General features: G+C 40.6%; 1 protein-coding gene across 1 annotated transcript; it reads left to right on the top strand.

The window, feature by feature from the left end:
• Nucleotides 1-8,040: 8,040 nt before the first annotated feature.
• FAM83C (family with sequence similarity 83 member C) lies at nucleotides 8,041-20,064 on the top strand. The gene is made up of 4 exons (XM_054981721.1): nucleotides 8,041-8,895; nucleotides 14,044-14,211; nucleotides 15,479-15,603; nucleotides 18,453-20,064. Exons 1-4 carry the CDS (start codon nucleotides 8,347-8,349, stop codon nucleotides 19,324-19,326), a joined length of 1,716 nt encoding a protein of 571 aa, XP_054837696.1. The 5' UTR covers nucleotides 8,041-8,346; the 3' UTR covers nucleotides 19,327-20,064.
• The last annotated feature ends 2,605 nt before the right edge of the window (nucleotides 20,065-22,669 follow it).

Raw genomic sequence — 22,669 nt, 5'->3', positions numbered from 1 at the left:
GTGGTATTGAGGGTACAACCTTGGTATGCCAACTATCTCATATTTGAAGTGAATTTAAAAGGAAAGTGTTATCAACAACAGAGTTTGGTCTTTCCTTTGGATTATTCCAAAATATTACAGGCAAGGTTTTTGGATAAACAAAACTCTGCTCTATGTGCATCCAATCTAAAGGTGGAATTGGATTTAGGGAGCTAGTAGTGATGCATCCCAATGTAATTTTAGATCTGGGTAACCTAGTCCTCTCTGATTCTTAGGCTTACTCAGTGTGTTAAAACTAATTCTCGGTTTTTTGTTATTCCATACAAAGTCATTAAAAGATTGTTGAACTTTCTTAAGAGTTTGAGAGAGGAATTGGTAAAGTTCTAAAGAAAAAAATTGATTTAGGTAGAATAAATTGGGTGAACAACTGGAAAAGTTTAACAAACTGTTATGCTTTAAACACTGGACTATCCCAGACAAGCTTGAAAAGACCTTTTCAGTTTTTAGCCCAACTTGACTTGATATCAACAGTGTTTTATGGACACTTTATTGAGAAAGAAATAATAGGGAAGGAACTGTGACTAGCTCAAGGTCATCTCCACTTGAAGCCAGCTGGGTGACCTTGGGCTAGTCATGGCTCTCTGGAGCTCTCTCAGCCCCACCCACCTCACAGGGTGTTTTGTTGTGGGGATAATAATAACATTGTAAACCACTCTGAGTGGGCATTAAGTTGTCCTGAAGGGTGGTATATAAATCGAATATTATTATTATGTTATTATAAAGCACTAGGTGTTGCACAAGATTTTGTACAAGGAGAACTGTGCTAAGTCTGTTTATGTTGCTGCTTGCACATTGTGGGCTCTCAGCCTGTGGCTTCAGAAATGAATTGATGGCACACCTGTGTGAGAGCGGAGCTGCTTCTGCTTGTGAACTGGATCTTAGAATTGAAGCTCAGATTTTAAAAGATGCTTCTCTTCTCAAACCAGAGTGGATATAACTGTTCCACAGAGTGTGTCAGACCTTTCAACCCTTGAGGGCAAATCCCAGCTCACCTATGAATTTATTTAGGCAAGCCTGTGTGCCTTATTTGAATAAAGAATAGAACAGTCTCAGTAGAATGAAACAATGGGAGGAGTTCACCAAGAGGGCAAGTAAAATAAACGTCATAAATACTTAATATATTCAAAGTGCTGCATGTGTTATAAACGATTAGCCGCTCCCTGATTTCTGCACAACGGTTATGACCTATTATAAAAAAATATCTGTTGAAACACGCCTTCAAAGTAAACTTGGTGTTTTAGCTATAATGTTCAGGAGAGAGTAAATTCAACAGCAGCTCCTGTTCTGGTCATTGCAGAAGTATGTTCCCTGTTAAACTATCTATGTATAAGAAACCTAAACAGATCTTGCTTACAAAATCTTCTTCCTGGAATCACACAGCTTCAGTAATTTATGAAATATGGCCTGGATGGGAAAAACCTACATGTCACAATTACCACTAGGAAGTTCCTTGCTGTTGTGAGAGAAACAAAAGGTTTCAGTCAGAAGTCATATTACCAAAATGGCAAAAAGAATTCTAAAAAACAGCACTTTTCACAGGGAATCAGAGTGTATGTTTGAATTTTCCATAAATTTAACAACCTCAACTCATGGGTTGGATCCAATCAGTTTCTCTGCTGATAAAAAAGGGAGGAGGGGTCCCCTTTGACCACTCAAAAATGCTTTTCTGGGGACCATGGGTCTTATTACAGTTTTAGCTATTCTTCATTTCAGGAGAATTGTGTAAAATTGAGCAAAAAACCTGGCTGGGTCTGACCTGATATCTGCAGTGACTGAATACTATTTACTGGATGCATGATCTTTGCTATTGCAAAGGCACACACATTAGTCTGAGGTAGATTAATGGCAGAGCTGAAAATTAGTCTCAGCTGAGACACTTGAAACTTCATAAATGTGGAGCAAGTATCCCTATGGCTCCTGACCCATACAAAGGGACAGATAAGTGTCTGACCCAGCATGACTGTAACTACAGTTGCCATCTCCTGGGAGCTGTTAATGTGAACAAGAATACAAATCCCCCCATCACCACAATTGTACAGATCACCATTTGATCTACCCCATAATCTTGAGCTACTCATAGTGAGGGTTCAAAAGTCTGGACTTGAGATGGGCACAAACAGCAATACGAACAAAAAAAAGCCACGAACAGCCCAATCCGCTGTTCGCGAGCAAGCTGTTTGTGAGGCCCCGTTCCTGGCGAACATGTGTTTGTTCCCTCTTCATGGCGTTCATCAGCCGTTCGTAAAGCCAGACAGTCTGGTGCCTTTCAATCAATTCCCCTGGCAACATAAGCATGGACTGTCTGAACTCTGTCTGAACTCCTGACTTTCCTTATGGCTTGTCCCCTCAAAGTAGCTTCCAGCAGACAGTCCAGTTTTTTTCACTGTGAAAATAAAATGACAGGAAAGGGAGGGACCCATAGATCATGGCTTTCCCAGTGTCCAATCTCTCTGAAACTTGGGGGGGTCTTCAGAGGACAGTGAGGACTATTTCCCCTGCAAATTTGGTGGGTATTGGAAATTGGGAAGGTCAGTTTGTAACCCCTCAAAGTAGCTTCCAGCAGACAGTCCAGTTTTTGCCACTGTAAACAGAAAATGACATGAAAGGGGGAGACCCATGGATCATGCCTTTCCTGGGGTTCAATCTCTATGAAACTTGGGGGGTATTTAGAGGACAGTGAGGACTATTTCCCCTTCAAATTTGGTGAGTATTGGACATTGGGAAGGTCAGTTTGTAACTCCTCAATTAGCTTCCAGCAGACAGTCCAATTTTTGCCTGTGAAGAGAAAATGACATGAAAGGGGGAGACCCATGGACTCTCCTTTCCCCAGGTCAAGTTCAGCTAAGTCCCAAGGGGGCCGTTCTGGCTCCCATGAACCTCCAACTATGAACATGTTCGTGAACATGTCATGTCCGTCGATGTTCATGAATCCCTGTTCGTGGATAGCAACGAACAATGAACACCGTGTTCGGGTTTTTTTCCTGTTTGTGCCCATCTCTAGTCTGAACTAGCTAGTGGGGGCTTGCCCAAGGAGTCCACAGCAGGTCTGCAAGATGTATCTAGTCATTGGACCATGTTTTCCTCATATCAAGGTACATAACTTTTTGGGAGATCTACAGAATAGCAGCAAACTGCATTCACCAATTGGCCTGCGCTAGACATTACAAGCCTGATATCCCAAGTAAAAAGACCCTTCTGGCCTAACTGGGTTCAAGAACTGTGATTACTGAAGTAGACCATGTTGACAGCATTTGAGTCAAAAGGGGGAAAAGAAGGGGGATTTGCCTGCTCCAGACCATGAAAGCTTATGGAATCCTGCAAAAGGGGATTTTGCGGCAGGTGAATGAGTGGCATACCCAAATTGTTTCCCATATTAATCCTGGTTTGGATGGTTTTGTGCACATTTTTTAGTGTGTTCTTTGTAATATATTACTATAGAACATTTAAGTTATTGTAATTTTAAAGGACTCAGTGGGAAAAAGATGTTTAGCATATACAGTATAAATAAACTGCCTAATAAGTAAATTAAGTGGGGGAGGATAGGCAGCAAGGTATAGCCCAATCTCATCACATCTTGGAAGCTAAGCAGGGTCAATAATAATTTGGTGGGAGACTACCAAGGAAGACTCTGCAGAAGAAGGCACTGGCAAACCTCCTCTGCTTCTCATTTGCCTTGAAAGTCCCTTGCTGGGGTCATCATAAGTCAGTAGTGACTTGATGGCACTTTACACACACACACACACACAAGTAAATTAAGATGCATGATTATGACTTTATCCAAAGCCACCCAGAAAGTTACATGACATGAATGATTTGGATGACACACATAATTGCTATTATTATAGTTAATATTATTATTATTATATTCTAAAGTGCAACCAAGGAAACAAAGACACACTCCCAGCTGACAATGGGAGTGACAATGTGACAATGTCTAATAACAGTATATATAATATCCATCTCCTTCCTGGCTGGAACTCTTGTCCCTTCATAGCAAAATACATTCTATATTTTGGAACATACTGATACTACTGTTAAGAATGAGAATAAATACTCTTGAGACGAGAGTTCCTAGCTTCTGACCTCACCTTTTCTGACTCCACTGTTGCCCAGACTAAAGATATAGGCAGGATTCAGTTTCTTGTGGGTTTCTCTGATGGGACTGTTTCAAGTCAGCATGATGGTGTGGGGAGGAAGGATGAAGTCTCTTCCCCTTGTGCACTGTGGTTGTGGACCAAAATGGGCACTACATGTGCAGGAACTGAGGAAAACCCACAACTCATGTCTGTGTAAGAGTTAGTCTGACTGTTACACAGGATACAGGGTGGGGATCCCCCCCCCTACCCTACACTGTAGTGTGCATAAATGAGCCCTTCAAGGGCCAATCCTGATGTTACTTCTTTTAACAAGTTGGATTGGGGGTTCTGAAATCCAAATCTCATTCTCCTCAGTCACATGGAAGTTGCAGGGAACTAAGTTCCCTGCTGCCACAGGGACCCTCTTTGGATCAGGATTTCAGCCCATTCCTGTACCATTTTTTAACTCAAACAGCCCAGGGAAAGAGGCATTCTTCCTGTTGCGGAAATGCACATGCTTCAGAGCCCTCCTTTCTGTCTAGGACATGTTAATTAAGGCTGTAGCTTGAATGAAGTGCTGAAGGACCAGAAGGTGGAGGGATGAGGGATGCCAATATCTCCATTCTGCAGCCTTTCTTCCTACACAACACCTCTATCTCCATGACTGGAGTGAAGCTCAGGCCTGGAGCTTGCTCATAAACCTTGGTGTTATGTCATCCAATTTGCAAGCCAGCTATTGGAATGGGAGGGCTGTAAGTGGAAGATTAAGGGGAGAACCCGTCACATAACTTCCCTCCCGGCAGCTCTTCATCTTTCTCTTCAAAGTCATCTACAGTAACACATAAAGGGAGGCAGTTGGGAGGATTAGACAGAGCAACTGTAATTTTGGCAGCTCCATGCCAGTTTTAGGGAACTGACTCCAAAAGGAGCTTCTCCTCAGTAAAAACTAGCCCAGTTCAGTCCATTAGTATCTGAAGAAACCTCTCTCCCCATTATGTCCACCGTCCATGTGTGCCAGTTATGGCCCTCTAGCTGGTCATCTTCCAGTAGTGGTTCCCACTTTGTGAATGGGTACCCTGGGGAAGGTCAGGATGCCATCTTTAAAAGTTTATAGGCGGCACTAAGACTTCTGCTAGGAGTTTTAATAGGGTTTGAGCAGCAGACATTTTCATGGGAAGGGGGTTACTTTTTATTTAATCATAATTGTTTTTTATTTATAACTGATTTCGGGGATGGAGCATGAGGAGGGCAGAGTTTGGGGAGGAGAGTAAACCTAATACCATAGAGTTCACCCTGCAAAGAAGTCACTTTCTCCAGATATTTGTTATCTGGAGATCAGTTGTAATTCTGGGAGACCTCTAGGCCTCACCTGGATGTTGGCAATCCTTTTTGGGACTCATGGTCCTTCACGGATGAAAGTATGTGTGAGGGGCTACAGCAGGGAGGGGGACTAAGTAATTCTGAATGAAAAAGTTGGTGGGATCCAACCTAGGGTGAGTCTCTGGGTTGGATCTTACCAACTTTTCTACTGACTCAGGAAGAGGAAGGATAACAAATATTTTTTAATAAGAGATGTGTTATCTCAATGCCAACTGCTTTCCTCATATACAAAAATAATAGCATTAAAAATAACCTATATTAACATAACCGATTTAAATATATTTAGTGTTTTGCTTTACATTTTGCACACAGCCCTGAGTATGGAAAAGCTGGGTAGATATATAGTAAATAAATTATTAAAAAGCAACTAGAAGAAACTAAATCATTCTAGAGTAAAACAATCCAAAATCAAGTCTGAAGATGACTTAATACAAAATTGGAATGAGATGTGGGACTCAAAAACAGAAGAACTTATCTAAAGAATCCAAATAAAACCATGAAGGAAACAACCTGCTTATTCATTGTAAATGCCTTAAGAAAAATTAAAAACCTATCCACAAGGCCACTGTAAGGAATACACATAATAGAGGCATGAGCCATGTAAGTGGCAGCCATTATATGAGCATGATTTCAGTACAGTTCTACAATAGAAAACATCAATGCCGTACTCCTATATTAAATATGTGACTAAAAGTTCTGTAGTGACTTAAGGCCAATTAATGTAATAAAGAGTCCTCACATCCACCATGAGGAGAATGGATCAAACATGCTCTGGGAACTCCATGCTTCCCACGTGCTTGGGGATCCTTTTCTAATTAGAGCCACAGTATGCATGGGCTCTTCAGCCTCCATCATACCTACTGTGGTCTCATTCAGAACTGGGCTCTCGTACCCCTGGAAAACATGGGATTCCATGTGTGATTCAAAGTCCTCGTTGCTCAAGGAGTTCATATTGTAGGAACTGGCCCTTCAGGCAAGAGCCAAGCAAAGTCAAGATCCTGTAAACCCCGTTTATTTCAATGGGAAATATTGAAGCACTTGCTGAACTCTTTTGCCAAAATCGGCAGGACTGTAAATAATGCAACTTTGGCTGAATGGTGCCCTTACATTTTATTTAAATGTATAGACACTATTACATACACCAGGGGTCTCCAACTCTGTTGAGACTGTGGGCACTATTGGAATTTGAGAATCGGTGGTTGGTGCTGTCACAAAATAACTTTCATGAACATAGGGCCTACAACAACATGGCCGTCCTGGGGCCAAGCATAACATGGAAAGTTTGCACAAAGTATCCTACAATGGAGACAGCTGTTTCTGAATTAATGTTCCTTATAGACACTAAGGCAATACCCCCCAGGGCTTTTCTGAAACATCTGCTCCAGTGAGGTGGAGAAAGCCAGGGATGGTTCTTTGCTTTGGGGAAGAAATGTTTTAGAGAAGGAGGATGTGTCATCAGGAAACAGATCAGCAGGCTCTGTTCTTCCCTCAGCTACCATGGAAAGGAAAGGATTACTAATATACAGGGGTGATGTTATTCTGGGGCCCTGGGCAAAACTTGAGGATGGTCCCCAGAATGACTCAGGTCGGGGGAGTGTGATCAGTTGTAGGGCAGTCAGCCCCTCCAACTGCCCCGTAATAAGGTTCCCTCATGCTGTCTGAACCTCAGGCAATGCAGAGGACCAGTGGCTATGGTTGCCAACTTTGGGTTGAAAAATTCTTGGAGAGCCTGGGTGAGAAGTGACCTCAGCAGGATATAATGACATAGAATTCACCCTCCAAAGCAGCCATTTCTCCCACCTGGTGGTTAGCAACCCAGCAGCAGGAGGGGCAGCTGGCTGCAGGCGGGAGGGAGCTACCAGTGTGGGGCTCAGAGCACCTGTCTCAGGTGTGCCATTGCTAAGACCTCCCCTGCTTATACACAATTTGTGAATAGATTGATCCTATTTATATTCTCTACTGGTAATTACAACAGTAGGATGAACTGAGCATGAGCAAACACAAAGAGACAGCAGCAGCTCCTTAAGCTTTCTCCTCCTTAATGCAACCTGGACATGATCAAACATTGACTATATTGCCTGAAAACTAAACATTCAGGTTAATTCTAGCATTGTAAAGAAAAATAAGTTGCCCAGTACTTAGTGATTCTCTTGCAGCTCAAACAAAATGTGTGCTGGATACCACGAATAGACACTGCCTTACCCTACATTTCAGAAGTTGAAACCATCTACAGCACAAGTACTTGGATTTTTTTAAAAACACCCTAAGGAAAAAAATTCTAAGGAATTACTGGCAGCCTCCTTTCCCATTTCTAGACTAGCTTAGTGATATTCCATTGTTGTATCATTTGTGTATAGTTATAATTATGACATAAAGCCACATTGACCTTCAAACAGGTTTGACATTCACATTTCCTCTCCAGGCATAAGAACTGACAGAACAGGTTCCAGTGCTTTGACGGTAAGAGAGAAATTAGTTTAGGGTTAGTTAGGGCGGGAACTTACCTGGGTCTCATTGCTTAAGGAAGTGTGTATAAAAGCAGCTACGGAGAATTCTTCTCATTTCCATGAGGAAGGGAAATTCGAGATAGGCCCTGAAACCCAGAATTTTCAGCAACTGTTCCTACTTCAGCAGAAAAATTGAGAACAAAGACTTTTTCAGAAACCAGTTTTTGCTCTGGAAGGAACAGCTGTTTAGAACAGACTGAAGACCAAGGGAGCATCAGACAAACAGCTCAAATCTCCTCGAGAACTTAATAGCGGGAGAACTTGGATAAAAGTCACAGCAGGAAGAGCAGAGTCTTTACGCGGGCTGAGAATTTCCCTCAGCGGAGGGAACAGCAAATCTTATCATGTTTGGTTACCCATCAGCTGAAGCAAAGAGTTGGCTCCACAGAGGCTATGGGAACCCTCAAGGGGCCACAGGACAGCTGAAGAGTCGTTTGGAGGATCTGAAAAAGCCCTGGCGGACAGAAATCACTCCTTCAACATTACAGCACAGTGAAACTGCTAGACTGGCTGTGGATGCCTTTCTGGAGCAAGGTGAATCTGGCTATCGGCAAGCCATTGTTCAAGAAAAGGAGCTGCCATTTCTTTCCACGTTAGACATGGATTATATGAACCAACACAGCCAAAGCATCATAGGGTCCCCAATTAAGGGACATGAGGCAGGTCTCACAAGAGAAGACAGTGCAGACAGAGTTTCTCTCCTCTCTGGAGTAACATCTGGGACCTACTTTCCATTTATGTCGGACATTGATCCCCCGGAGTTGGAGCTGGGTTGGCCAGTGGTGCCCCCCGTTTCATGGTTTGAGAAAACAGAAGTCAATTTGTATTTTCAAAGAGACAAGGCAAGCAACGTTAAGGAATTATTTCGATCTCTAATAAGCAAGGCCAAGAGAGTAAGTACAGTACTTGTTAAAAATCTAAATGTGGAAGATTCCCATTTCAGTGGGACTATTGAGAAAGCACTGGAATTATATAGATATTGTTGAATACTGTTTTTATAATATATCTAGATCATTTGTGTGTATATTTAATGCCTCGTTGTATTATTTTGTACGTGGAAAAATTGTAAACAAAGAATGTAGTATGTTACTCAACAGGCTATATGCTTTGGTTGCTCATTGTTGTGGGGGCCACATTTCTATCACAAGATGGCCAGTTTCTGTACTCTTTGAGGCCTCTGGATAATCCAGATAGATGACTAGGGACCAGAAATATATTTTGCTGCACAGCCTAACTTTTTCATCAAGTAGTAAAACTAGTCTAACCTATTAATATATTAATAGTCTAACCTATTAATATTAATATGAATGTTAGTTATGGAGATGGTGCTTGAGCATGGCCTGGGCATTAGATGTAAAACTTGAAGACAGAGACAAAGGGAATCTATCTCATACAAACTAGAAAACAAATTTATTTTCTGTATGTATGAAACTAGGCAAAACACCAGAGTTAAAATTTGGTGCGGCCTCTGAGGGCCAGATAAAATTGCTCCATGAGCTCTAGATATGAGAGAACTTTGGAGTGAGATGGTGAAGGAATATATGTGGAAAATGTGGTAATAAATGTGTTTGTAGAAAAGATCCACAAGTAAGATGCCACATTCCTTCTGGTTCATGTTATGAGCTGTTTTTTTCCAAAATCTATGTTGATGAAAATGTCAAAAGAGGCCTACAGGCTTCTGGTACTTGTGCACTTAGTGATGTTATTCAGTGAATAGATATGAATTCTAAATGTATTTTGTTGAAAACCACTCCCGTTAATTTCAATAATGTATCCACACAATCATGGAATACTCAGAAGGGAGGGAAGCTAGCTCTTCACTCTAATATATTGCCAGCTTTGATCATGAAGGGTATTCTAAGAAGAAAATGGGATATTCATTATATACAATTATTGTAAGAAAAAGCCACAGTTTTGCTTGGAAGACAAGTGTACCCTTCCTGAGCACAATATCTCTGTTCTTCCAAGCAAATGCCACTCCTAGATGCTTTTAAGCATTTTTTCTCTCCATCTGGGATCCAAATTAGGGTTGCCAGCTCATGGCTGGGAAATTCCTGGAGATTTTGGGGGTAGTGTCTGGAAAGGGAGGGGCTAGGGAATGGGAGAAGCTTCAGTATAGTATAATGCCATAGAATCCACCCAAGCAGCCATTTTCCAGAGGAACTGATCTCTGTCACCTGGAGATTAGTTGTAATTCCAGGAGATTTCCAGCCACCACCTGGAGGTTGGCAACACTACTCCAAATCCAGAAGTAAGCCTGAATGGAGGAAAATGACTAGGGTTGCTATTTGCAAGGAAGAATCAGTGGGCACAGCATGGATTAACTGCCCTTCCCTCAAACCAATTGATTTCCATCTATAAATGCCCCTCACCTCATATAACCTCTTCTACAGTTATAAATGGACCTCACCCACTATTAGTGGACTTTTAAAAAATGTATCTTTCTCTATATGCACTCCAAGAGAGGCTGGAACCTCTGACTGCTCTCATCATTTGTTGTGTTAACAACCACATCAGTTCCACTCCCTAACACATGGTCTCAAACCTTAATGGTTTACAGCAAGTCTCTGCTACAACTTCCCCTCTTCTTCTCCACTTTTTATGATCTTGGTTATAAAAATCTCTGTAAAAAATTATTCACTCTGTTCAGCTGAAGAAGTAAAGTTGTCTGACTCTCAAAAGCTTAGGCTGGAATAATTTTTGTTAACTTGCAGTGGGCATACTGGGAAGCCAAAAAAGGCTCCTTCCCTTTCCTGCCACCCTCCTTCTTCCACTGCCATCCCCGTGGAGGGACGCTGGGTTGTGGTGGTGCTTGTGGGTGACCTTTTCTCAGGGTCCAAGGCTGCAATTCAGATGGGCTGCTCTGTGCAACAGGAGAGACAGCTCCCAGTCCACCAAGATCTGGTGGCAAAATAGACAGTCCATCCCATTAGTCTTGACTTCTGTTTTATTTTTGTGCAATAGTTTGTGATGGTTTACATGCTTCTTTGTTAGCTAGTAGTGTTTTTTTCACCTTCTGGGGAAACCTGTTCTTTTGTGAAAAAGAACTGACAAACTATGAGTTGAAATCCCACCAGCTTTTCAGCTGGTAAAAAAATGGGAGGAATCCTCTTTGACCACCCAAAAAGGCCATGCTGGGGAGGGGGAGTCATGGAATATGCATGAAAAAAGCCATGTGCTAAGGAGGCTGTAGTAATGAGAATTTGGTAAGATTGGGCAAAAAAGCTGGCCGGATCCACCCCTATGACAGTGAATTATCTCTTAAGAATGTAATGTGGATATTACTAAGTTCTGAATGCTATAAAATTCTTACACAGAACCTGTCGCAATTAATGTGAAACCTGAGTGTAGACTGTAGCACGTGTTGAAAAAAAGACATTTGGGTAGCACACAAATTGCTTTCTACACAAAGATTTCATATTAATTCCTCCATTAAAATGTTTTCCATACAAGCATTTCGACATAAGTAAAAAAGGATGCAGTTGTTCTAAAATCCATAGTCTGACATTCTTTTATATCCCCTGAGTTAACACAGAGTACTTCACAGCATACAGCAACGGGTGTACTCTGGACACAAATGTGCAACTCACTAAGCCCACCTTCAGGCAACTCAGCCCACAGCTCAGGGTTGTTTGCAGAATTACTCATACACCTCATGAGCCCGTTGTTTTGGAGCATCTCCAGATTCTACAAACTGTGTGTGTATGTCTGGTATTGCTACCTGTGAGATTCAGCTCTGAAGAAGTCAAACACTTTCTCAAATGTTAAACTCGGGATTAAGTCCATCCGCTGTTTTAGGAGAATTTCCCCCTCACAAGCTTTGTTGACAATTTTTCTCTCAACCCAGTTTTGAATCAGTATGTGGTGATGCTTGGTTGCACACATCTATACAGTGCACACTTGGGCTTCAAAATACACACAAATTGCTATGATGGCGGGGAGGAGGATGTTGCTACCACTTGGGTGAATTTTGGAACCCGAGCAACAGCAAGACTATGTGCTCTGTCAGTCACTTCCAGAGGAACTAGTTTGGGACAAGTCCAAGAAAAGATTGTGTGGATCAACCATTAGGCACAAAAACAGAAGCCAGTATTTTTTCACAGAATTTAAGTACTGAAAATTAAATCTGGAGATAAAAATTTTTATCTACCAGATAACTTAAGCCAGTTAATTATTCATCAGTTAACCATGGCTTTAAAATCATTCTGTTGTGTAAAATCTGAAAACAAGATTCATAGCTATTCACATTGATCACACAAAAGATGAAGAGTATCTGTCCGTGGTTGTGCCTTTCCATCCAATCCAAGATAAATGGCCCACAGCTGAAACCTGCTCCTTTTCTCCGGGCTATCAAATGACCAGAAACCCTTACCTATGGCCTGGCTTGCTCTTGTGCTTTTTAACATCAGGCTGGTGTGCAGAAGGTTATTCACATCCAGGCAGGCGTTTCCCTATCTTCTCTTGGTATCCTGGTTAGTGTTAACCAAGACAGGCTTTGGTATATGGGCCCAGAGACCAATTGCAACATTAGTTCCAGGAAAAAAATAATCTTTAGTTGTACAAACAGTCATTAGTTACAAAAAGGAAAAGCACACCGGTGAGCACAAATGAATAACAACATTTGAACAAAGGAAAATAAAACAGGCAATAAGGTGTTCTCTCTCTCTCTATCTAGAACTTGCTCCTAAAATGGCATACAGTTCTGGTAGTCCCTTCAGGCAAGGAACAAGTCTATTGTTTTCTGGCTACCTTTATTAATGTGTGAATTCCATCCTTCTACCTTGGCAGACTGGAATTTGGTAGGAATTTGCTAGGGCAGAAACAGGTTCTTCAGCCTTCTGACTACTCAGAGTAGTCTTACTTAGTCTCTGAGCATTCAGATTGAGAATAGTCTTATGTAGCTTCTGAGCATTCACAGAGCATAAATTCAACATTCACTGTGCAGAGCTGTAAATTTTTACACAGAGATCTGGGATGATCTGTCATTTCATCATAAAAGGCACAATAGAGAAGTTTACTTCCCCACATTTCCGTTTATGGTTATCTGTTGTTAGTAAAAAGAGATGGCGGGGAATGTTAATAAAGTCTAAGATGCAGTCAGGGCACTAACTGACCGATGGTACAGAAAGCAAGTTATGCATAGTAGTAAGCTACCATCACTATTACTATATCTGCTTTATTTCAACTCCAACAATTATTGTTTGCTTAAAAACTTCTCTGTATCTCAAAATTCTACACCCATTAAAAGACCCTAATAATAATAAATTACAACCAAGCCATCCTCTTTGCCCTCTTTAGAAATATAAACATAGGCCACAATCCAACCTGAAGTTCTATTGTTTTATTTATTCATGCTTTATACCCTGTCTTTCTCCCTGATGGGGACTCACAGCTGCTCACAACATCATTCTCCTTTCTTCCATTTATCCTAACAACAACCCTGTGAGGTGGGTTAAGCTGAAAACTTGTTACTGACCCAAGGACACTCAGCAGGCTTCCATGGCAGAGTGGGGTTTTGAACCTGGGTATCCCAAAACCTAGTTTGACACTCATACCTCTTCACCACACTGACTCTTCCACATACTCAAGAGAGATTTGAGTTTAGATATTTTATTCTTGAGTTTGTGCTCTTTCTACTGGTTAATTCTTGCAGCTCTTTTTTACCAAGACGAAGTTCTGAAATACATGAGAATTACAAAATCAGGAGTGCTGAGCATGTGCAGAGTGCTTTTTCCTCACAGCCTGCTCCCATATATCTGTAATTAGGAAAGAAGACTTAAAATCCACAATAATAAAAACCAATCTGGGTTTTACTTTAATTTGCTAAAGTGCTCTTGTATTATTTCCCCTAAACAGTGTATTTAACTTGCAGTGAAATCCTAAACAGAGTTACTCCAGTCTAACCCCTTGATTTCCATGGGCTTAGACTGGAGTAACTCTGTTTAGGATTTCACTGTCAGTTGCTATGTTTTAGGACTTGTAAGAATTTACTGCTGGTTCTTTTAAAATGTTTCTTCTGCTTTTTCACCCACTCCATGCAGGTGATCGCAATTGTGATGGATCTCTTCACAGACATGGAGATACTCAGTGACCTAATGGAAGCATCAGGCAAACGACATGTTCCCGTTTACTTGATCCTTGATGAAAAGAACTTGAATCATTTTGCAGAGATGTGCAGTAAAATGGATCTCACCATGGAAGACTTCCCAGTATATTCCCTTTTAGTTTAAATTAAAGTGAATGCTAAAAAACTTGGGATGAACCATAAGAAAGTGAAAGGAGGGAAGAAAGTGTCTGTGCATATTTGTGTGTGTGTGTAACGAAAAGCTGATGAGCTGAAAAGCCATCTAGCTAATGGCCATCATCATAACTTGAAGAATGAATTCTAAATGTCAGTGATGCACTTGTGAAAAAGTATTTTCCTAGTTGCTTTGGGTCCCCACTGCAGAGAAAAGCAGGGTATTAATGAAGTAAATAAAATAAAATAAATTTTGTCTGTCCTAAACATTCCAGACTTCTTGTGTGGTGCCACACTATGCAAGGATGTGAAAAAGGTCTGTCTATTCTCTCCATATTATTCATAATTTTATCAACTCCTTTCCTTTTGTTACTTTCCTCCCCTAAATTTAAACCTTCCCATAAAAGTCCTTGGTTGGCATGCTCAATCCTTCCAGCTGAACCCAGGTATGTCGGTAGCCTGCTCTTGGAGCAGAACTTTAACATTCCTAAGTTCCAAGCGGATGTCTCAGCACAAAAGCTGGGTGCCTGCTTTTTCTTCCCAAAGAACTTCTCAAAGACTGTTTGGCACCAAAATCACACTAAACTGGCAGCAGTTTAAAAATCATGCTAGTGTGCTTTATGACAATATAGAGCATCCAGCAGTGCAGTTCTTGGTAGTAGAATACCAACAGATATGCTCAACAGAGTTAAAAGATAAAATCATAAACCCTGGGAAGATTAAAACACATCTGCTTGTTTCTTCGTGGATTAAATGTTAAGTATCATTTTGGTGCCAAACCACCAATTAGATTTGAACGCAGCCTGATCGATACAATTAGGTTGTACAGCAAACTCCACTGGGTGTGGGAAGAAAAGTAACTAAGGAGAGGGTTTTTTGGAAATAGTTGTTCTTTTGAATATGCTGCCATTGCTGATTCTGTAAATATCTGGTCTGCAGTTGAACAAACTGGGATCAACACGAACTTTCTGCATTACCACACCTGACATGCAAAAATATTTGTGTTTGAAAGCAGCATTTGCTATTTAGCTAGTGACTTATTTCAAAATGATATTAGATTTTAAAACACAAAAACTGTCTTTTCCACTCCTTTCAGATCAGTGCTTAAAACGACCAGAGACATCCTGATGCTTGCTTATTTTCTTCTTTCCCCAATAAAGCTGAGCACAGAATGGAAAAGAGATATGTCCAGGCTATATTTTATTTCTAATGTGCCTTCTCCCCCTCCCCCATTCCAGAACATGCGCATACGCTGTGTGAGTGGAGACACATACTACAGTAAGGCTGGCAAGAAGCTTGCAGGACAAGCTCTTGAGAAATTCATGATGATAGACTGTGAACAAGTGCTTGCGGGAACCTACAGGTGAGAATTATGAACAATGTATCTAAAGTCATTTCCACATATAATTTTAAGAATGTCCTTTTGCCTACCATGCAGTCTTCTTTGAACCCTGAGAAAATGTTTATTGCATCATATGATGCAGGGAATAATAATTTAAAATGTGAATGATATTCCATGTGAGTATATAATACAGGTGATTTGAGTGTTGCCCATTTTTGTTCAAAGCAAGTTTAAAAGGCATGCATTATCCATTGTCAACAGAAAATAGAGAACAGATTTTATAATGTTTTTAAATGATTATGGAAATTGTATGATTATACTATTGTGTTTTAAATGATGTAACCCGCCCTGAAACCATTGTCAGGGAGGCTGGAATAGAAGTCTAATAAATACAATACAATACAAAAATGTAGTATCTGGGTTCTCCTCCTGAATGCATGGCCTCTTTTGAACAAAGGTATGGTTTTGAATTTCTATCTGCATAAAAATGTAAATACTGATAACATGAGCTGGCATGACATCAACATGCAGATGTAGGAAATGCTTAAACATTTATATGAAGGTCTCCTTGAAAAGCTGTATCAGGCTGCAATCCTATGGGCACATACTTGGGAGTGAATCAGTTGAAGGCCCCTAAACTGCACAAACACACCTTAGCAATTTCCCACTTCCTGCTTGCTTTCTGCCGCTACCATATTGCTTTCTACCTTAATTGCATCATCAGTCATTGCAAGTGTTAGCTTCCTCTTTACACCCACATGCCCTCTGCCAGGCTATTCCCTGGCTCTCCTTTAAGGAAATCGCCCTATTTTGTTTTCATTTCAACCAGCTCTGCTTCCTCGACTGATACAGCTATACATGATGTACACCCTCACCTGTATCCACATCTGATTTCTCACCATTTGTGACATCATGAAGACTTTAATAGCAACTTTGCCTTTACTTACAGGAAACCTGCCTACTCCATGGAATTTCCCCATCTTATAAAACTATCTCAATGTACACAAGTGTTCCATCCCAAAATGTCTTTTTTGTATAACTTGTTCTAGGATGGCTTTTTAACACTGACCCTTGGTACCACCTTTTAAAGCGAGATGTGGGCAAGCTGGCTTTGGTAACTGATCTGGAGAATAAACTCTTTACACTCTTCTGGTGCCAAATCCCAATAAAAGAAAATTCACATTCTTTAACAGACCTTCCATTGTTCCCTTAACCAGTTCCTGAGTATGCACCAATTGGAGCTAGTAAAGGAAAGCCTTTGCATCTGCTTCAGTTATCATCACTGTTACATGTGCTACAATCTACAGATGCCTAATGGTAAGTAGGGTTGCCAGGTGTCCAGTTTTCCCCCAGACAGTCCAGTTTTTTTGTTGGACTGTCTGGGGGAAATAGAGTTAAAATACTGGACACTAGTTAAGGATCCCAGGTCCCCCAGTAGGGGCAGGGGATTCCCTGCTCCGATACTCCACCACCTGGCCAGCAGGGAGAAAGGCAAGGGAATAGGCCTCCCAGGCACACTCCTGGGGGGCATGATGATGTCACTCCCAGGAGTGATGTCATTGTGCTACCCTGGAAGCATTGGAGTGCTTCCAGCCCCTGCACAATGACGTCGCTTTCCAGGAGTGCTGTCATCGCTATTCTGGGAAGATGTCTAAAAAAGTGAGTGCTGGGAGGATGAAGGGAGCCAGCAACTGTAGGATATCTGTGTGCCAGGCCCGTCTGGCCTCCAGCATGTAGGGGAGCAGCCAGCCAGCCAGCCTGTTTGCCCAAGCAGCTGGCTGGCCTGCCCACCCAGCCTCTTGTGCGCCAGCAATGACTTTACTTCCAGAAGTGACATCATCATGCTGGGCCTAGAAGCACACACGTGTGAGTGAAAGAATTAAAACAAGGGTCAGTGCCGGAAAGCATTGGAGCGTTATCTATTTTTCATCACCTTGTAGGGAACAGTGATGTTTCTGAGTCCACAGACAGTGACTAAAGGAATGGGAATGGCTTGAAGCAACTTTAATATGAAGAGCAACTAAAACATCTCATAGAGCAGTCTTTAGAACCTTAGAGTCTTGTAATATTAGGGCAAGTCCTTAATTATCAATTCCTTAACATTATTAAATATAAATGAATGTCTCTCTAGCTTATAAATTCCCCCACTATAGAGTGATACATGTTTAAATTTACAACTACTTAAACTCACTAAAGTCAGTGTAAATGTAGGCCTAGGGAATCCTGGAGTTGCTGGATCTAGATGAGGTATTTTCCAGCTCATAGTATATATGACTGAAATATGACCCTGGCCGTCTCTCTGTTTGTTCCTCATTTCTGTTAATGTCAATGGTGTAAATGATATATCTAACCAACTTTCATTTTATTTATTTATTTATTATTGGCTTATTATTTTATTTATTTATTTATTATTGGCTTATTTATTTATTATTTTGGCTTGCCTAGGCAACTGCAGATAACAGTTTATGGTTGCCAAGGTAATCCAAAATGGCTGCTGCAAAGAAGCGTTGGTGGAAGGAAAGAAGGAATTGACTGGCAGAAAAGATAAGAAGGAAGATAGGAGAAGGAAGTAAAGCTGCACTGGAGGGAAGAAGGAAAGAAAAATAAAGCAAGGGGGAACAGGGGTTGGAGAGAAAGAAGGAGGGGAAATGAAAGATGTGAACTGAGAAAGATAGGAGGGAGGAAAGGAAGTTAGGAGAATGTAGAAGCTGCAAGGGTTATGAGAGGGAAGGAAAATAGATGGTTTAGGGAGACGGGCCAGCTGGGGGGATAGCCCCTCCCCTGGTGAATTCTTGTTGTATCTAAAGACAGTAAATATTTGGAATTTAGTGTGATACTGACTCCTGTTTTTGCTGATCTTTTCCTTTCAGTTTTACATGGCTGTGTAGTCAAGTCCACACCAGCTTGGTAATACAGTTCAGAGGAAAACTTGTAGAGGACTTTGATAGAGAGTTCCGATGCATATATGCTGAATCAATATCTGTGAATAAACTCAGTGCTTCCAGTGGTGAAGGATCCACTTCCTCTCCTCACAGAAATTTGCAGAAAACTGAGCCAGTTTTAAAGCATACTCAAATGAATGAGAGTGAATATTCAAGCCCTTCAAGTAGCTCCTCCAACTCCAGCATAGTAAGTGTAAAAAGATCACCATACCGAAACCAAACAACCTCCACTGTACCCTGTGAACAGAAAGAACTGGCTCCTGGTGAAACAAGAAAAGATGCACTGGGCTTCCTGAGGCTTTGCGACTTGAAACACCAGAACAGAGAGCTGCCAAACTCTAGTTACAGCACATCAATTAAATTGAATTATCCATTTGATGACACATCTAATCTTCTAAGACTTAAGGCATCTTTGGTGTCAGTATCTTCACCAATGCTAGACACCAATGCAAGATATGGGTATGATTTGCAGCTTGGGACTGAGGATACTGGAATAAACAACAAGTTTCTCTATGCTGCTCAGCCTATGGAAGATTTAAACAAAACACAGAAGGATGAGAAACCAGTAACTCACAGATATACCAAACTAGATCTCCTTAGCAAGCCTATTAATCCACTAAATAGTGAGATAAGATACACAGTTCCCAGTCCTTCTGGCCTCTGTGATGATGGACCGACGGAAAACAAAAGCCACATACATAGGAATGAGAAAAGGATGACTCTCGGTCACAGTAAATTGGATCTAATTACTAACTATAATAAATCAAAAGGAAAGCAAATCCACAGCAGATTTGAACTGTAATCTGTATTCTGGGGTTTTAGCAAGTGCAGGTATGACATCTGTAATAATAAAAATATGGAAGCTCAACAACCCATATTTTTAATGGGTACAGGTTCCAGATTTGGCAGAGCAAAAGCTGAGAAGGCATCATAAAGAGTATGAAAAACAGAAGTGTGAGATGAACTGTTCTCTGATAGTGGAGGCTTCTATAATGAATTAAACAGTAATATATGATGAAAGCTTTAAAAAAAATGTAAGTGGACTTCTTTGAATGGTTAACAAACAAATGGTTCTTAAAATCCATGGAGGGACAACCACATTTCCTGACACAGCTTGAAGATAAGGAACATCATTCAAAGATACTAAAGGACAGGCAGATGCTGCACTTAATCCTCCTCTTTGGCAGGTCCAGACATCTCACTTTACCTATTAAAGATAGCCTTGCACAGCTCCTTATCTGGAGCGGCTACAGAGAGTAATAGTGAGGATATGCAGAATCTGTACTTTGAAAGGTCTGTCCTCTGGTCACCTCTCCTATGCTACTCCTTCCGCACTTCTGTTCCCTTCTTTTCTTGATGTGGCACACATGTATTAATCTGCAATGTGCAATGTACAAGATATATTTTTAAAAAACAAACTAATTTGTTATCCTGCTGTAGGTGCAGAAATATGAAATTACATGAAACCACTATTTAAATCCCTGTGCCATGTCAATCACTGCCTCTCTTTCTGCAATAAAATATTTTCTTTAAAAAGAAAGTCAAGAACACATTGCTTTGGTTAGATGCTATCTTTTTAAATAGCTTGTGAATCCTGTAGTGGAACATTGCATGGGTAGGGCCAAAATAGTTGACTCTTGTTTTCATGTATAATAAACTCTTCCAGTTGCACAATAAACACCTAATTAGGAGGATCTCTGGGTGCACTGATGTCAGGTATGCAAGCTAGTTCAAAGGGTGGATGCAGATGTCTGAAGATCAGCAGCCCGTGCAACCTGAATTCTGCCCTTGGTTCTGCACACATTATGATGCACTCTTTAATTATGTGGACATGTATTTGCCCCAAACAGATGATCAACCAGATTTGAATAATGGATTTTCACAATCATAGCTCTGCTTCTTCCACTTAAATCACCGAAAAAGAATTAGGACATAGTTGCACCCAAGTTAGGTCCTTTGAAGTCCCACTGGTTTCAATGGGAGGGTGACGCATGTTAGTAAATAAATCTCAGTGAAATCAATGGGATTTAGAATTAACTTTCAGGATTGACTCCTTAACAGGAGGAGCAGGATGTCACTTTTGATGAATGCTGCAGCAAGTGGAGGAGTGGGTGGAACTTAAGAGTAGCTCTGTTCCTCCTGGAAAGAAAGTCCCAGAAGGTGATACTGAGAAACTATTGCTGTACCTCATAAGATATTGGCTTTGGGGATTCTGTAAGGGGCCGCTTGTCGCCTGTTCTTTAACGTAAAACTCCAAGATGTCATCAATTTGGGTGAAATGTTATCAGGATGTTTGTGATGTCCAACTTTTTTCTCCTTTGGAGACTCTAAATGAAAGTTTGAAATAAGTGACAGGCAGGCAGTTTCTGATTTTGCCTAAGCGTAATCCTTACAAGACAGATATGGAATGAATTTGAGAAGCGATATATAATAGATATATAATCTGTCTGGATGGGGTTGTACTTACCCCTGGAAAATGAATCTCATCATTTGGGTGTGGTCCTCCTGAGCGCTTTACTGTTTAGGTGTTGAAGGTAGTAAGGAGCACTTTTTACCAATAAGTTAGCCTACCAGCCATATCCACTCCTAGAGAAAGCACTGTCATACACACCTTGGAAACATCAGGGTTAGACTACTGCAATTTGCTTTATGTCACTGCCTTTGAAAGCTGTCTGAAAACCTCAAATGGTACGGCTAGGCAGCAAGAATGTTAACTAGAATCTACAGCAATCGGCATATGAGCCTACTATTTTACTAACTGTATAGGCTCCCAGTTTATTCCCAGGCCCAAATAAAAATGTAGGTTTGATTTACAGCGTTCCAAAATGCCCTGGACCCCAGACTGTCTCCACTTATGTGAACTTATCCAGGCCCTGAGCTAAAAAGATGCTCTACAGAAAGAACCTGCATTGACAGATGTAAGACTGGTGACAGGTACTAGCAACAGAGAATTTTTGCTTGCTGCTCCATGTCTCAGGAAATTGGTGTCACTGGAGGTTCAGTTAATGGTTTCTGTTTGCTTTCTACCAGAGTTTAATCACTTTTGGCATTACTTGCTTATTTGATGAATGGATGCAGAGATTTTGAGATGCAGATGATTTTGGAACTTGTTTAATTGCTGGTGATTCTCTTTTTTAAAAACCTGATTGTTTATTTCTTTTTTTATATTGGTGATATTTTATTTAGGTCATATTCATTTTTGTGGCTTGGTATTTTTATAAGCCACTTAGAGTATTCTTTTTAATAGAGAGGGTCTTCCAAATAAATAATACATTTCATGCTTTTTTTTTACTTCAAAGGCATACAATCTGACCAATAGCATTTTAGATTGTAAATTGCTGAGGGCAGAGACCTTTTCATTTATGTTATTCTCTGAAGCATCGTATGAACTGATGGTGCTATTTAAATAAATACTCAGCCAGCAAGCTTGCCTTTTTTCTATTTAATAACTGAGAAGACATGACCTGAATATTTTTGGAGCAGTCTTATTTATTCTAATGTTGAATTTCTGTAATAGTGGTTGTGTTAAATTTTGTGTGTATGTGTTATCCCTCTGGAATTTGTATTGTTGAAGGGGGAAGCCTTTTGTTCTACCATTTGGAGACAGTACCTAAAAATGATCTTGTAAGCAACCAATCTCTTTTGCTTTAATACTTGCCAATGATTATTCAGAAATGAACTCTTATAGTCATTCAGAAAGGATTCCAATAGTCATCCTCTTCCTTTCCTTTTAATATGTCCTGCTACTGCTGCCTCAGAAAAGCAAATAGTTCAAGAATGGGTTGGTGGCAGCTGTTGAAGCTCCAACACTCATCCTAATAAGTAAATTCAGATCCCACAAAACTTTGAGTAAATGGCAGTGGTGAGGCATCATTCCTTTGTTATTCTGTAAGTATATTCCTACTGGGTAGATTCTGCATTGTTTAATATGTCATGTTTAACTGCTTATGCTCTGTTTCAGCATTGTTTCAGCTCTGTATTGGATTTCTGCTTGTTTTCAAATATCTGTATTTGTATGTCTTATTGCATTGTTTATTTAATGTCCCAGCTGTTGACTGTATTGACTTAAATGGGGAATTCACCTTGAATGCCAGACTATAAATGTGAACAAGCAAAAACATTGGCATTATTATTCTATACAAAAA

This window comes from Eublepharis macularius, chromosome 5, assembly GCF_028583425.1.
Source record: "Eublepharis macularius isolate TG4126 chromosome 5, MPM_Emac_v1.0, whole genome shotgun sequence".
Taxonomy (NCBI): domain Eukaryota; kingdom Metazoa; phylum Chordata; class Lepidosauria; order Squamata; family Eublepharidae; genus Eublepharis; species Eublepharis macularius.
Note: the sequence above shows the minus strand (reverse complement) of the source record. Positions and strands in the feature narration are given on the sequence as shown.